Below are 15683 nucleotides of genomic sequence, written 5' to 3' on the forward strand. Positions count from 1 at the left end.
GTACCCAAGGTCACACAGACAGCAGGTGACAGAGGAGGGTCTCTTGCCTCTTGCCACCATACTGCCACGCGCAGAAGTGAGTGACACTAGTCTTCGGACTCTAGGTAGAGAATAAGGGTGAGGTCCCAAAGCTCCCCCCCCCCCCCCCCCATGACGCCACCACTCTGTTCTGCTTTCTAAACCAACCGTCTCCACCTGGTGCATCCAAATTGTTCTCATAGCCCTTCTGGGAAGCCTGCCAAGCCAGGTGCCCCTCTCTCGGCTTGCAGCTGCCCTCAGTCTCCATCCAGGATAAGCCCTCTCCACCCCCACCCTCCAGCCAGCAGGACACACGGGAAATCCAAAAGCAGCTATGTACTGGGGAAAAGGTTGAGATCCCTGGGTGAAACCAGCCCGGTCTCATCTTCACTGTGAATCTCTGCGCAGGGGCTTTGCATGGCTCTTCCCTCTCCTCGTCCTACAACCTTCCTCCCCTCCCCTCCCTTCCCCTCTGCTCCCACCCCATCTGCTGCTCCTCCTGGCTAGGCTCCCCCTCAGTTGGCACAGCAGGAAAAGAGAACAGGATGGTTTATTTTTATCCTCAGATACTGCTGGGGGGGGGGGGGAAGGGGGCACCATCTGACCAAGAAGCTGCAGCTCCTGTAGCAGTCGGGAGGTCAGAAGGAAGTGGGAGGCCCAGGAGCTCCCCAGGAAGGAGCCACAGATGTAGGTTTCAGAGAGCAGGAAGATCTGGAAGCAGCAGCACAGGACCGGGAGTGGGGAGCTCTGAGTGGCATCTCTAAGAATTGCTGTGTGGCCACAGGCAAGTGGCTTCACCTCTCTGGGCTTCCATTTTCACCTCTGTTCAAGAGGGAGGGATGTGGAACCCTGGCTGCCCTCAAGGCCGTTTTTTGACGAACATAAGTAAAATGAAGAGAGTGCTTTGCAAAACACAACGCCAAATGCGAGCACACATGGAAACCGCCCTGGAAGGACAGCAGCCTGGGGACATTGTTATTATCCTCAGAAAGTGCCCTAATTCTGTGAGCCTGACAGTAAGTTAAACAGCTCATGTCATCGAGCATTTCCACCCCCGTTTTCCTTTATACATGTTTGATGACTTTTTAATTACATAAGCATTGTATGAACTCACTCTCCGTTTGGGGGGGGGTGGGCAGCCAATTCTTCCTTTAACCCTTTGCCAACCCTTCTTCCCCAACCCAGACATTACAACTCCTGGAACCGTGCGTTTTCTGTGTATCCTCCTGAACACTGGCTATAGCTACACATACACGGGTATGTTCTGTGCATACACATAACCCCAGACGACATATCATGCTGTTGGGGTGTGTGTGTTTTTAAAGAAATGTTTTCATACCCATCATTCTGCCACCTGCTTTTTTTGTTGTTGTTGTTCCACAACAGTGTTCTTGAGATCTTGTTGTATAAAATATATTACACTTTTATTTAGCCAGTCCCCTGCTGCTGGACAATTAAGTGGCTTCCAGTTGTCCAGGGTCACAAACAACACCGCGACGGATATTCACGTATACGTCTTCCTGGGCTCGTCGAAACCACCATGATACATCTCTGGCCACTGAACTCTGGACGGGAGGATTTTGGTGGATATTCCTACACGGCCCCCCAAAAGTTTTGCCTCCGCCTTTACAAGCAAGTCGGGGGATCAGTGGGCTCCAGGGCGGGGTGGAAGGTTCTGTTTCTGCACCACAGGGGTGCAGGCCGGGGGCGCCCCGCACTCTCCCTCTGCAGCACCAGGCTGTCCGGCCACGTGCCCGTTTCCCATGCCGCCACACTCCCGGGCACACACCGCCTCATACTCTCTCCTGCACCGAGATGCGGCTCTCTTTGCCGTCCTCCTGGGTGACCGGCTGACACCCGTGTAAGGTCTCCTGCACCGGAGCAATGGGGTGGAGGGAGACAGGAAGGACCTCCAAGTCCTCCACAGGGTCCTGCGACACAGCCTTAGGCTGGAGGACCTGGGGAGCCAAGGCGGGAGGTTACCCCCGGCAATCCTGCAGAAGGGGACCCCCCCCCCAAACGCGCACGCGCGCGCGCGCGCACGCACACGGAAGCCCCTTCCCCTTTCCCAAAAGGAGGGTCGGTGCTGAGTCAGTGGGTGCCTCCTGCCCCCTGCTGGCCACACAGAGCGTGTCAAGAGGCTTCCAGAGCGGGAGGCTTTGGATCCAAGGAGCAGGGGGGCTGGAGAGGGGGCCCCACCTCATGACCGCTGACCAAGGCCACAGAGACGTGGTTCCCCACGTATCAAATGCCGGGAAGGAACAGCAAATGTCAGATTTTACCAGCGGTGCCAGGGCTGTTCTGTGGGGAGGTGAGCTCCGGAGGTGCCGGAATTTGGTGGTACAGGGGAGTGAACGGGAAGAGCCCTCCGGCCAGCACTGGGGGCGAGGGCATCGTGGGGGGGAGGGGTTGGGGGGGGGGGGGAGAGGAGCCAGTCCTGCCGCCTCCCCACTGGCCACAGGGGCAGACCCTGAATCAGTGTTACTGCCATAGAGGCAACAATGAATCAGGCTTTCTTTCCAGTTTGCCAAAACCCTCAGCCGGTGCCCAGGGTTGACCTACCTTATTCTCTGGCTTCTTGGTCACCTTTCCTAGAGAGAGAGAGAGAGAGAGAGAGAGAGAGAAGGAAAAAACCAAATGGGATGGGGAGTTGGCAAAGCCAATCTCTCCCCCTTCCCTCATCACCTCCCCACCTGGGGACTCACTGATATAGGCAGACACCAACAAGACAGCAAGCAGGACCACCATCGTGATGGGGATCACCACCAGGGCTCTTATCCGATCCTGGAAACCTGGAGAAATCAAGACTTCGGGGACGGCCTCCCACCCGCAGCGGCCCCCCTACCCCCGTGCCTCAAGCTGCTCTGTCCCTTGCCGGACTCTCAAATGCTCCAGTGTCTGAGCTCAGCTGTATCACAGGATTCAAACAGGTGGCCCTGACAAAATGTGGCCAGATGTGTTTAGGGTGACCAGCACTGAGTAGCGATACAGCTGTCTCTCCCGGCTCCCCACACGCCCCTTGCCTCCCTACTCCCTGCCCAATGCTGAGGTCCATCGACATTGATGTCTGCATTGCTGCCTTTGTTATAGATGGAGGGGAAAGTAAAGGGTTTCCTGTACCGAAGTCTCTATCCTAAATGGGAAAATGAAAAAAAAAAAAGACCAAGATGCATGGCAGCAACTAGGGGAAGGCAAGTGAGACATTCACCTTGCAACAAAATTTAAGGGAACACCAAAAAACCTCAGTAATCAAGAAGAATAATGTTTTAATGTCATGTTTTGAAAAATCATATCAACAAGCTGTGGCCCACAGGCTGGCTGCCTCCTTTTTATTTTATTTTTATTTTTATTTATTTTTTTATTTATTTTATTTTTTTAACTGAGCAGGCTCCATGCCCGATATGGGGCTTGAGCTCATGACCCTGAGATCAAGAGTCACATGCTTTACCAGCTGAGCCAGCCAGGCGTCAACAGATGTCTGTTTTTTAAATAAAGTTTTGTTGGGGGTGCCTGGGTGGCTCAGTCGGTTGAGCATCTGACTTCAGCTCAGGTCATGATTCTCACAGTCCATGAGTTCGAGCCCCGCGTCGGGCTCTGTGCTGACAGCTCAGAGCCTGGAGCCTGCTTTGGATTCTGTGTCTCCCTCTCTCTCTGCCCCTCCCCCGCTCATGCTCTGTCTCCGTCTCAAAAATAAATAAACATTAAATAAAGTTTTATTACAACCAGGGCTGGGATTAGGCTGAGGCAAGTGAGGCAGGGTTGGGTCATGTTTTTATGTAAATTTTGATATTGTATTCTTTCTAGACTTTTTTTTTACATTAGCTTTGTTTTTTAAAAAAAAAATGTATCTAACGTTATTGCATTTTCTGCCTGCCCACCTGCCTGCCTCGCTCACCTCGCTCCAGTCCCAGCCCTGCCAAGAGGAAAGTGGGTCTGAAGAAGAAACAGAGTTTATTTTTCTTACCCCTGACTCTTTTGCTCATTAACATGACCTGCCTAGTCCCTGCAGCTATTTGGGCCTATGGCCTGTGCTACTGTAGGCCAACCTCCTCGTTATAAAATCAAAACCAAGGCTCTGAGAGGAAACAGTGGCACGCCCACGCTGGTGTTGAAATGCAGGGTGGAGTATCTCCAAAGTGCAGGAACCCATGCCAGGCACTCCCCCCAACCAACGAAGGAAAGTGGTGTCATCAGCCCATTTCACCGATGAAGAAACTGAGGCTCAGAGTGGGGAGGGGACTTGCCCAGGCTCCGCAGGTAAGTGGCAAAGCTAGGACACCTCAATCCCAAACTGCCTCCTCTCACTTCACCTCTCTCTTTCCGCACCAGGTGTCTCTGTGCGACCCTGCGCCCCCTGTCAGCTCGCCACCTTCCCGGCCTGCTGCCAGAGTGCCTTCTCTAAGACTCACCGCAGACAGCATCCGTCTTGTTGGTCCCCGCCTGAAGCTCCACCAGGCCTTTGGTCTCACACCTGTGCACAGACAGGTGCACGCACATGTGCACACATAGACACACAGTGAGAGAAAGAGACATTACATTTCCCCAACAGTAAGATTTCCAACCCCGGAGGGAGACCATCAAAACCAAAAGTTCAGGTTCACTGAGCACGTATTGTGTGCAATCCCCTGTGCTGGTTATTATGGGAATGACACAGACTCTGTTCTTAGGGAAGTCATGAGTGCAGAGAAAACATTATTGCGCATCTTCAAGGAGGAATAATAGGCCAAAGTTTGTCACATAGGTCAAAGTGAACTGGGAATCGTTCAGAGAAGGGGAGACAAAGCCCACAGTGGCTGGAATAGAGGGGTGATGAATTCAGTTTAAGGCAGGGCTTCTCAGCCTCAGCACTACTGACGTGTGGGGCCACATAACTCTCTGTTGTGGGACTGTCCTGTGCACCGTAGGACACTCAGCAACACCCCCGGCCTCCACCCACTAGTTGCCAGTAGCGGCCCCTCCTCAGTTGTGACAACCAAAACGTCTCCAGATATTGCCAGATGTCCCCTGGGGAGAAAAATCGCTCAGTTGAGAATCTCTGGGTTAAAGGCTCGTCCAGAAAGACTTCCCTAGGGAAGGGCGATCTGAGCGGCCCTGAAGGATGTAAACTTAGAGCAGCAGAACACTCTAGCTGAAGCAGGACAATGTGATTTGAGGGATTAGGTGGGGGAGGGGGGCGTGCCAAACAGTATTAGGAAACTATGGAAAATTGGGTCTTTAGAACCAGATCACCGGTAATCAGCCATGAAGGTTTCAACTGGATTCAGCTGGGAAGTCACATCAGCACCCAACCAGACGCCCCAACAGTGAGAGGACTCGCTTGGCCCGAGAGCTTGCAGGAGGAGAAATTATGGAAGAGTGGACAGCTGGGAGGCCTGCGCAGGGGTCTCAATATGGGATGATGAAGATGTGGTCGCTGGAGGGGTGGGGAGGAACGGATAGAAAAGGACACCACGAAGAAAAAAAACATCTAAAGTGGGAAAAGGGTGAGAAGCTTCAAAGAAAGCACATACATAAGAATGCTTAGGTGTCTACAAGGGACCCCTACATGTCTTTTCCTCATGCCTTGTGAGATGAAGGTCATTCCCATTCTCCAAGTGACGGCACTGAGGCTCAGAGGGTCGCACACTTTCTAAGCTGCAGTGAGGCTGGAACTCAGGGCTCTGATTTTATTAACCAAGGTACCCCCAGTTATCATTCAACATTTATCGGTAAAGATTAATTGAGCACTTACTATATGCATGGACACTGTTCTAGGCATAAGGAATGCATCACCGGAAGAAAAAAAAAAAAGGCCAAGTCCCTACATTGAAGGAATCTGCAGTGGAGCAAGGCAGACAGTAAACAAATAACAAAGTATATACGAGATGCTAGTATTTGTGTGGAAAATACGTGTTTGCATGCGTGTGCATTTATTTATTTGTACATAGACTCTCTGGCAGGACACACAGGGGGAAGAGCTGCTTCCAGGGAGGAGAACTGAGTGGCCAAGGAACAGAAACTCATCACCATAGGCTCTCTCGTGCCTTGTGTTTCATGAGCCTCTCTTACCCGTTTTTTTTTTTTTTTTTTTTTAATTAAATGTAAAAAGTAACTGGGCAGGTGTTTAAGGGTATTCCAGGCAGGAGAGTTTGATGCAAGAGGACAAACAGCACATTGAGGGCATCGCAAGTAGCATGTGGGGAAAAGTCAGGAAATGGTGCCGCAAGTTAGGGGAGCAGGTGAAGGAGTCTGCGTTTCATCCTAAAGGCATAAGGAGTCACGAAGCCTTTTAAATAGGGAGCACCATGATTTGAAATAAACTAGAAAGCTCGCTTTGGCAAGAGGATAGAGACGCAGCTGAAGAGGAGAGACCGGAGGCAGGGAGGCTGGTGAGGAGGTGAAGGCACCATCCAGACCACAGGGATGACCACTGGAGAGAAAGGGAATCCCAAAACATTTGGAAGGCTAGATAGACAGGACCTGGTTCCTGATGTGGGCTTGGAGGTGAGGGAGGGACCACGGGACAAGTGCCCAAACACAAGTGCGTGTCTTCCCAGAGGGTGAGAGGGGCGGGCAAGTGAGTCCATCTGGTGCCTGTGGGTCAACTGCGTGGGGTTGGACCCTTGGTGGTGGCATGTTACTGTCTTGGACCCAGGAGACAGATCCAGACAATAGATGTTGATTGGGAACCATGGATACGGATGAGATGCCCGGGGGAGGCGGGCAAAGTGATTGGGGAGTAGAGCCTAGAACAAAGGTCAAGGAAATCAGTTAGGAGGAGCAGAGGAGAAGTAGAAGGAAAGCAAGAAAGGTGTCCTGGTGCCCCCAAGAAGGGAGTTTCATGAAGATCAAGAGGTCAGCAGTATCTGTTACCGCCAAGACAGAGCAGAAAAAAAAAAAAAAATGCTGAAAAGTGGCCTTTTGGTCAACCATGTGGACACTCTAGAAGTTCTCTATATGCACAAGTGTGTGGACATGGGGAGCAGGGGCCGAAGGACAGGTGGCCGGATAGAATAGAAGTAGTCCCACACCCCTCTTAGGGCAGGAAACAAGGGGTGAATCCTTGTACCTCGTCCAAGGGTGACACTTTTCCGAAGCAGATGACACATTGGAGAAGAAGCCGGCTGGGCACGGATGGCAGGTGGTATCAGAAACCCCTGTAGCTGGAAGGGAGGAGATGGCTTTCATCATCACAGGGGACCACCCACCCGACTCTCAAGGAAACAGGTGGACAGGAAGGGCCAGAAGAACTATCTACGTCAAGTGCTGTCCCCCAGCACAGAGCTTCCCCGACTGCTGCAGCCCCTAAGAAGCCTCCTCCCACTGCCCAACCAAGGCAGATACCCAGGGCTGGAGGCAGGACAAGAAAGGTGCCATTTCCTGCTCACCAAGCAGAGATACCAATGCAGGGTGGCCCCTCCACCTCCGAGACCGAGCGCCCACTGCCCAATCCCTCACCGTGAGTGTCAGCTCCTCTCTCCTGCCCGCAGAGCCAATTCCCAGACAGGCCACTTACCAACCTGCTTGACCCCAAGGCCAGGGGGGCACAGGGTGTGCTGGATGCAGCTTTCACAGGCGTCGCTGGTACAGTGTAGACCTTCGTCACATGTGCAAGTGGTGTCAGTTTCTGAGGTGCCTTCCCTCTGGACCTGGAGCCCTTGGTCTGAGCAGAGATGGCAGGAAGGATGGGGACCCCTTACGAGCCATGCTTGGGGGATCTGCCCCTCACACTTCCTGCTTTTATCAGACCCTCTTCCAAGTAGGGATAGGAATCAAATTATTTAACAACAGGTACAACCCAGACTCCAACCAATCAGAACAGACCCTGGCTATTAAAAAGCAACGGCTACATTGTCAGGAATAAGTTAGACTATCAGCCTGACTCCCCGCGCACCCCTTCCCCAGCAGCCCACGCACTGGGGTCGCAGTACTTGTGCTGGTGACAGTGTCTCTCTATGTTCCAAGTGTCTAGGAATTCGCCTTTTTTGCAAGGAACGCATTCCGTGGAGGTGAACTCTGTGCAGTCATTCACCAGTTTCTTTCCTGGAAAACATCAGGAAATGAAGCAGCTCCAGACGGCTCAATGAGTCAAGACATTTATCAAAAACTGATCAGGCTGCGTTTTAGGGCAGGGGATTCAAAGATGACAGTCTCGGACCCTTCTAGACTTCATAGTCTGGTGGGGGACATGGGAGAGATAGGAGCCCCACTCCCGGGTAGGCAGAGAGGGGACCCAGGACATTCTGGCTGCAGGGCGGGGATGGGGAAAATCCCAGGGGTCATTTGAGACTCGAGTTTACAGTTGACACACGGGGCCTGCACCCACCAGGAAGCCAGGAAGGGTCCCGCTGTGGGGCTAGAGGGTCGGCCGCTCACCTGGCTGGCACTTATCACAGCACCGACTGTTTATCAGGTACTGGTTTTCTCTGCACGTCGTGCGTGGTTCTGGGTGGACCTAAAAACAGAATTGGACGATTTGAGGGGATCTTGAAATCTCTACTGCAGCCTCTGTGGCAGGAAGGTGGAAGTCAGCCAGCACAGAGGTTAGAACTGAAGTGGAAGTCCAAAGCAGAAAACTGGAGCCTGCATATTACTTGGTGTGTTTGTTTTTAACTAAACTGCCAACTGACGTGATTATAAAAGCACCCAGAGGATCGGTCTGGCATTTTACAAAGCGATTGCACTGGGACATCGCAATATTCTCGGCACTAAACAGATCTTCCTTTTGGCTTGACGCCTGAGTCTTTCCGCTTCCCAAACACCCAGGAGCACACGAGGGCTCCGGTACCTCCCCTGGCGTCCTGAGGCTGGCTAGGCAGCTGGTCCTAGGCCTGGCTGGGGCTATATTTAGCACTTGGCCGCTTCCTTCAATTCTTCTGCTCCCCACCCCTTTCCCCTCTCCAAACCCTCATCATCTGATTATCCAACCCCTCTCTCGTGAAATGCCAGGACTGTGAAGCTGGAAGGAAAAAAAATCCAACTTTTTTGCTTTACAAATGGTAAGGCTAAGGACCAGGGAGGTTGGGTCACCTGCCCAGGGTCACACAGTGATAGAATCTGGATAAGAACTCAGCTGTCAATACTCCCCCTCTCCGTCAACTGCACTATTTTTTTACTCCATCCAGGTACCATTAATTTAAGTACATTTGTTTTATTTGTTAACCATTGTGATTTTTATTTATTTTTAAGTTTATTTTATTTATTTATTTTGAGAGAGAGAATGCGCACGCTCGTATAAGCGGGGGAGGGATAGAAGGAGGGGATGGGGGAGAGAGAATCCCAAGCAGGCTCCGCACCATCAGTGCAGAGCCCGATGCAGGGCTCGTACTCACAAACCATGAGATCGTGACCTGAGCTGAACTCAAGAGTCAGACGCCCAACTGACTGAGTCACCCAGGCACCCCTTATTTTATTTCTTTTTAATGCTTATTTATTTTTGAGAGAGAGAGAGAGAACACGAGCAGGGGAGGGGCAGAGAAGAGGAGGAGACAGAGGATCCGAAGCAGGCTCTACGCCGACAGCAGCGAGCCCAATGCAGGGCTCCAAATCACGAACCATGAGATGGTGACCTGAGTGGAAGTTGGACAGTTAACCAACTGAGCCACCCAGGTGCCCCTGAATACATTTATTTTAAATGTAAACCTTGTAGCGTTGCCATCAGAGAAGAACCAGTATCACTTCTCATAAATAAAAGGCAACCCTAAAAATATATTCAACAGAAGCAAAACAATGTTATTAAAACCCAGCCGGTTGCTTTGCTTGCTGACCTTGGCTTTTGTTTCAAAAAGGGGGATTAAAGGGGCACCTGGGTGGCCCAGTCAGTTGAGTGACTGACTCTTGATTTCGGCTCAGCTCAGTGTTGTGGGATTGAGCCCCACATGGGGTCAGCACTGAGAGTGGAACCAGTGCTGGGCAGTAACCTGCTCAAGATTGTCTTTCCCTCTCCCTCTGCCCCTCTCCCCTGCTCATGCTCTCGCTCTCTCTCTCTCTCTCTCTCTCAAATAAAATAAATAAATAATTTTAAAAATAAAGAAATAAAGAAATAATAAAAAAAGGAGGATTAGCAAATGCTGGAGAGGTTTTAACTATATTCTAGCTCCAAAGACCTCCTCCTTGAAAAAAAGGAGGATTTTAACAGAACTGTAAAGTAAATCTATGTTGTTTAGTCCCGTACCCTTGTGCTCCCTAAAATCATGCCACACTTGGGAAAGAGCCAGTGAAAAGAGCACAGGATTGAGAATCCAACAGTGTAAGGCTGCAATCTTGACGTCATAACACTTACTAGTTATGTTGTCTCTTAGCCTCAGTTTCCGCATCTCTAAAATGGGAGTAATGCCTGCCCCACAGATTCGGTTGTGAAAATCAGAATGAATATATGTATATGGCCTGGCACGGCAGCTAGAACATAGGAGGTGCTCATTAAAAGGCACTTTTAATTATCATATATATGTGAATATCTGTTTGGATGACTACCGCCCTGGCTAACTGGCTGGCTGTCCAGGATTCTGCCTAATTGGTGGCTCTCATTCAGTGAGAAAATTACCTACAGAAGTGAATCTTACTCCAAATGGAGAAGGAAGTATGAAGGTCTGTTGCCTCCACCACTACATCCTGTGAATGTTCTTCCTACAACCCTGTGGACTTTCCCACTAGACTCCCAGGGCAACGAAAGTCCTTTATGCCATTTTCAAACCTATGAGAAATACGGCTTCTTCTCTGAAAGTTTGTCAATCTCCAGCTCCCACTCCATAGCTCTAATCCTTCTGACAAAGCAGCTCTGGACCTAGGCTTGGGGAGGCGGGCGTGGGAATCAGGCAGACATAGATTTATATCCAGGTTCCACCTAGCTGTGAGAACCCTGGCAAGTTCTTCCTTCTCTCTGAGCCTCTGTTTGCTCATCTGTACAATGGGGGAGTCAAAAAAATCAGACCAAGAATGCATGTAAAGCATTTTGCTCGGAGCCTGACACAAAGGAAGCTCTCAAAAACAGTCCCTGCTATTGTCACAACCCAGTATCTACCTGGCGCCAGACCTGGTAGTGTGCTCTTGAGAAGCCCAGACCACCCTTCTTCCTGAATCCCCTGGCTCTCCCTCCAATCCTCCTACAAGAGCCCTCTTCCTCCTCTCACTAGCTCCAACACCGCCCCGCCCCCCCCCCACCTCCCTTCTCCCTAAGAACCATTGCTTAGAGTGAAAATGAAAGTTCTGGGACAAAAGCAGCTTCCCCAACTGGTCTCTTCCCTTGCTGCTGACTCCCCTCCCCTACGCCTCCATGGGTCTTTCCTGACCAGACTTCATGCCAGAAACTACAGCCCTTGAAAGCAGGGGGAGGCCGGAGAAGTTGGAATGAGAGCGGCAGGTACTTGGGGGGATTCCCAGCCTCCAGAATGAGGAACTACAAAAATACATTTGAACAAAAAGTGAGTCAAGTGTGGGCCTCTGAAAATCCCGGAGATGTGCTTGGTTGGGCATAACTGAGACTTTCTGGTGCCTGGAGAAACCCCTGCTGGTCTCCTCACCCCTCCTTGGGTCCCATGAATTATTCATCTCCCCCAGGGGTCCTCTATGTCATCTTAAATTCAAGAGGCAGAGACACAGCCTTGGGTATTCCTCCTAGGTTGGATCACCCAGGATTTGGGGGTCGAGGTGGGGTGGGAGTGTTAAAAACCCCTTGCCTTCTCAAAGAAGTACGTGGGCCTCTGCACCCACCCTTGTTCCCACAAGATACCCCGCAAGAAGGCGGCCCCAGGGGGCCAGGACATGATAACCGCTCACAGAGCCTGCCTGCCATCTGTCCACAATGTTAAAGGGACAGGAAACCTGCCAGACCCGCCCCTGCCCTTGCCCGGCCTCCCTTCTCATCTCTGAAACCCCTCAGCAGTCTCCGCGTGGCCAGCCTCTGAGGCAAACCCGGACTCCAGCTTCCCGACCAAATAAAGGCTTGAGTCTCCCAAAATCCCAACCCCGTCCACGCCGCAGGTGCACGTTTCCTGCAGTGCTCCCCCCACCACGCGCCCTCTTGGTGCTACCTGGGACCCCAACCTGGGATGACACAGAAGCAGCCGGGACCCGGGGTACCTTACGCACCTTCTACCCCGTCTTCTATCCCCCAAAATCAGCTAGGAAGTTCCCTTCCCCGAAATATTGCTTCTCTTCCCATTCTCCACTCTCAAATCCCCAAATCCCCTGTCGGGTCGGAGCAGAAACTCAACTTACGGCGGTCAACACGCAGCCCCAGAGGAGACAGCGCACAGGCAGAAGAACCATGGCGAGGTGAGTACCTAGCGGCGGAGTACGGGTGCGGGCACTGCGCGCGTAGTAACTCCCTCGGCCCGTGCCCCACCCCACGCGTGCCCGCCCAGGAAATGGGCGGGGTCTTCGGGGACCAATCGCGGCCAGCATCGTTGGGGGAGGCGGAGCTCCTGACTAGGCGGCGCGCCGGGATTTCCCCTGAACGTTCCTAGGAGTCGAATCTCCCGGGAGAGTAGGGTCGTGCTTTCGGCGAGGGGGCGGGCGCGTGGTCCCTGGAAGTGCACTTCCTCCTCGCCCCTGGGACTCAGAGGCCAAGCTGAAGAAGGCAAGGAGCTAGCAGTGTTCCCGGAGCGCGAAGGCAGAAAAGAGAGATCCCCCGCGTGCTGGGAAGAAGCCCCAGGGACACTCCCCCAACGGTTCTCCACCCCCCCCCCCCGCAGCCTCCGGGAATTCCGGCAGAACCGAAAGTGTCCCCACCGCGGATGCAGAGGCCTGAGGAAGTTCCCCGCATCCCAGAAACCGGGAAGGCCAGAGCTGGGGTGTGGGGGAGAGGAGGGCTCCGGTGGCGTTTCAAGGAAAACAGTTTCCCAGCTTAAAGTTTCCCTCTCTTTCAAAGGAAATTCCCTCCTGTGGATGCAGCGTCCCAGCCTCCCCATCCATCCATCCATCCATTCATGCGTCTCCACCAGATTCTATTCCAACGCCGCCGTTCCCATCTGTCACCTGGAGACAGGCATTTAGAGTAGCACATCAGCCTTTGTGTGGGAGCGCAGGACCCCGTGAGAATCTCAGGAGACTCGGGACTCTTTCCTTCTGCAGAAACACACACACCCTTGTGCCCACATTGCCCGGGTTCTGGCCCTTCTCCAACCAGTGTTAACAAGGTCTACTCAGCAGCATAGAATCCCTGAATTCTGACTGAGACTCTCCTTCTGATGGGTTGACTTCCCTTGAGCTTTGGTTGTCGCCAGTGCAACGTGAGGAGCGTGAACTAGACAGCTGGTTGTCGGGGTGACGACTCCCCACGTTCTGCATTTCCGGGCCAGGCCAAAAGGCCAGGCTGCATGGAATCAGACAGGATGGGAGAGGAAGAGGCTGTTAACTCCACCCTCCTGGCTTCTGCTGCCAAGGGCACCCTCCTTTCCATCACCTCCACCACAGATTCACAGGCTTATCATCTCTCACCTGGGCTGTCCCAACAGCCTCCCTCATTCACTAGGTACCTTTTGAGCCCCTACTATGGGCCAGGCAACTCTCAACTAACTAACCGTCCCCCACTCCCTCCTTCTCTCGTTGTTCATACTGTAGCAATTCTCTTTGCAAACCCCAGGTCTGATCTGCTCTGGACACTTCCCTGCTGAATAACCTCTTTGGGCTCCCCATCCTCAAGATGGTCCAAACCCCTCCTCCTGACCCAGCAAGCTCTTCTCCACTCTACCCCCACCTGTCTCCCCATGCTCACTCCCTGCCATGTCCTCCCATGCACACTGGCTTCCACCATACTCTCCTTCTCCCCACGTTCAAACGATCTTGTCTTCTTACTGTGTCTTGCTGTTTCCTTCTTTCCCCTCTCCTTCCTGGAACCAGTTTAAATTTCACCTTCTCTTTGGTTAAACCTCCTCTTAACTTCCTGCGCCCCTTCCTTAGCCCCTTCTCCATGTTCCCACAGCATTAGCCTGCTGGACTAGAACTCCATCTGTCTGGCCCCATTGGACCGTGAGCTCCTTGAAGGCAAGGCTGACTTCATCCCAGTCCGGGGCACGTAATAGGACACCAATACATATTTGCTGAGTGAATAAATGAGTAAGTGGGTTCAGTAACTTCTCATTTGCAGTACATCCTCCATCAGGAAGGATGTGGGGGGCAGGAGATGCAAAGCTGATTGGTAGCCGCAACACATCACAAGCTCGTGGTCAGAAACCGATAACCCAGGAACGCTTGAAATCAGAGTCCAGGGGACTTCACGAAAGCCACCAAACGTGCCTGGGATGAAGAGAATATTAAACTATCTTTTCCCTTTTTAACCCACTTCAAAAAGCAAACACAGGGGCGCCTGGGTGGCGCAGTCGGTTGGGCGTCCGACTTCAGCCAGGTCACGATCTCGCGGTCCGTGAGTTCGAGCCCCGCGTCAGGCTCTGGGCTGATGGCTCGGAGCCTGGAGCCTGTTTCCGATTCTGTGTCTCCCTCTCTCTCTGCCCCTCCCCCGTTCATGCTCTGTCTCTCTCTGTCCCAAAATAAATAAAAAAAAAAAAAAAAGCAAACACAGCTTTAATTCCTTTGGGAGGGGGGAGGGCGTTGCTATAATAACTTCAGCCATTACTAATTCTTTATTTGCTTGATTCCAAAATTGGGCCCTTCACAAAACTGCCTTGGGAAGCAAGTACACAGAATTAAAACGTTAATTATATTATATAAAACATATCATAGTCGTAATTAAAGCTGCTTAAATTAATGTGTGGAAGAATAAATAGTAGCCTTCGGGTTGCCCCATGGGGTGAAGACCAGATAAGATAAAGGGAAGATATTTTAGTATATGCATATCCCAAGGAGACATGTGCTGTGGGGAGAGGCTAAGAGAAGGCATAGAATCCTCCTGGGCTGAGAAAAATATACTGGAAGAGGAAAGCGAGATGATTTATGGGGAGGATGGCAATATTTCAGAGTCCTGTCATAGAGGGGAACTATTTAGGAAGGGTTCAAAGGTAGGGCAAAGGACATTCCAGGAGTGGGGACCCAGGATTCTGGAATGACAAGATATGCCCTTTGCAGGAGGTGGGGAGGGGGGCAGTCACAGGGCCACATGGATGGGTAAGAAGCAGGCCTGGAGGTCAAGTCCACAACATAGCCAGAATCTGGGGAGCAGATGATTCTAATATGAAAATCCCATTGTGTTGCTCTTAGGTTTGAAGCAACTCCCTAGAGCCCTCACTCCTTAAGCTCACAGGACCTCAAGGCCATGGGCTCCTTCTGCCCTCAACTTTCTGCCCCAGACTGTGCCACCACCTCTGCCAGAAAGACCTTCTCCATTCTCCTTTCATTGGATCAACCCCTTCTCATCTTTCAAGTCTCAGCTCAGGTGCTGAAGCAGAGCCCTCTGCATCAGCCCTCTGCAAGCCCAGAAAGCCCTCTGCATCAGCCACCCTGGAATGTGCACCCACCTACCTCCCCTTGCCCTCTCAGAACCCTGCGGCTGCTTACCTAAGCAAGCCTCCAGCCCTACCACACTGTATTTCAGTTATTCTGTTTACTCATGGAACCGGTATACTGAGGCGACTCGACTTGATAGGGCATAATAATGAAGCTTTCCCCCCTAATCTCTACCTTCAGCTATGCTGTGGTGAATTTCCCTTTTCCATCCCTTAATGACATCTTGGGCAGATTGCATTACTTTTGGATCACTTTCTGTTGTTAAACCTCCATCCTTGAAAGCTTTA

At 51.9% G+C, this 15683-nt stretch overlaps 1 protein-coding gene across 2 annotated transcripts; it reads right to left on the reverse strand.

Moving 5' to 3' along the window:
* Nucleotides 1–602: 602 nt before the first annotated feature.
* On the reverse strand, nt 603–12336 carry CD40 (CD40 molecule). 2 transcript variants are annotated; one of them, XM_049650656.1, is made up of 10 exons: nt 12214–12335; nt 8374–8452; nt 7915–8040; nt 7514–7660; nt 7067–7160; nt 4428–4489; nt 2724–2810; nt 2581–2609; nt 1808–1976; nt 1493–1583 (listed from the first exon to the last, which is right to left on the reverse strand). In XM_049650656.1, exons 1-9 carry the CDS (start codon nt 12262–12264, stop codon nt 1812–1814), a joined length of 840 nt encoding a protein of 279 aa, XP_049506613.1. In that variant the 5' UTR covers nt 12265–12335; the 3' UTR covers nt 1493–1583; nt 1808–1811. The 2 variants fall into 2 exon arrangements, with proteins under 2 accessions (XP_049506614.1, XP_049506613.1); XM_049650657.1 differs by lacking the exon at nt 1808–1976 and having other exon boundaries at nt 603–1583; nt 12214–12336.
* Between the last annotated feature and the right edge of the window lie 3347 nt (nt 12337–15683).

This window comes from Panthera uncia, assembly GCF_023721935.1.
Source record: "Panthera uncia isolate 11264 chromosome A3 unlocalized genomic scaffold, Puncia_PCG_1.0 HiC_scaffold_11, whole genome shotgun sequence".
In the NCBI taxonomy this organism is placed as follows: domain Eukaryota; kingdom Metazoa; phylum Chordata; class Mammalia; order Carnivora; family Felidae; genus Panthera; species Panthera uncia.

Coding starts and splice junctions, on each gene's coding strand:
- CD40 (XM_049650656.1), bottom strand. CDS start 12,264: ATGGTTCTTCTGCCTGTGCGCTGTCTCCTCTGGGGCTGCGTGTTGACC. Junction 7,661..7,914: donor GCACAAGTACTGCGACCCCA/GTGCGTGGGCTG, acceptor ATCTCTGCTCAG/ACCAAGGGCTCCAGGTCCAG. Junction 1,977..2,580: donor CCAAGAAGCCAGAGAATAAG/GTAGGTCAACCC, acceptor TTGGCTCCCCAG/GTCCTCCAGCCTAAGGCTGT.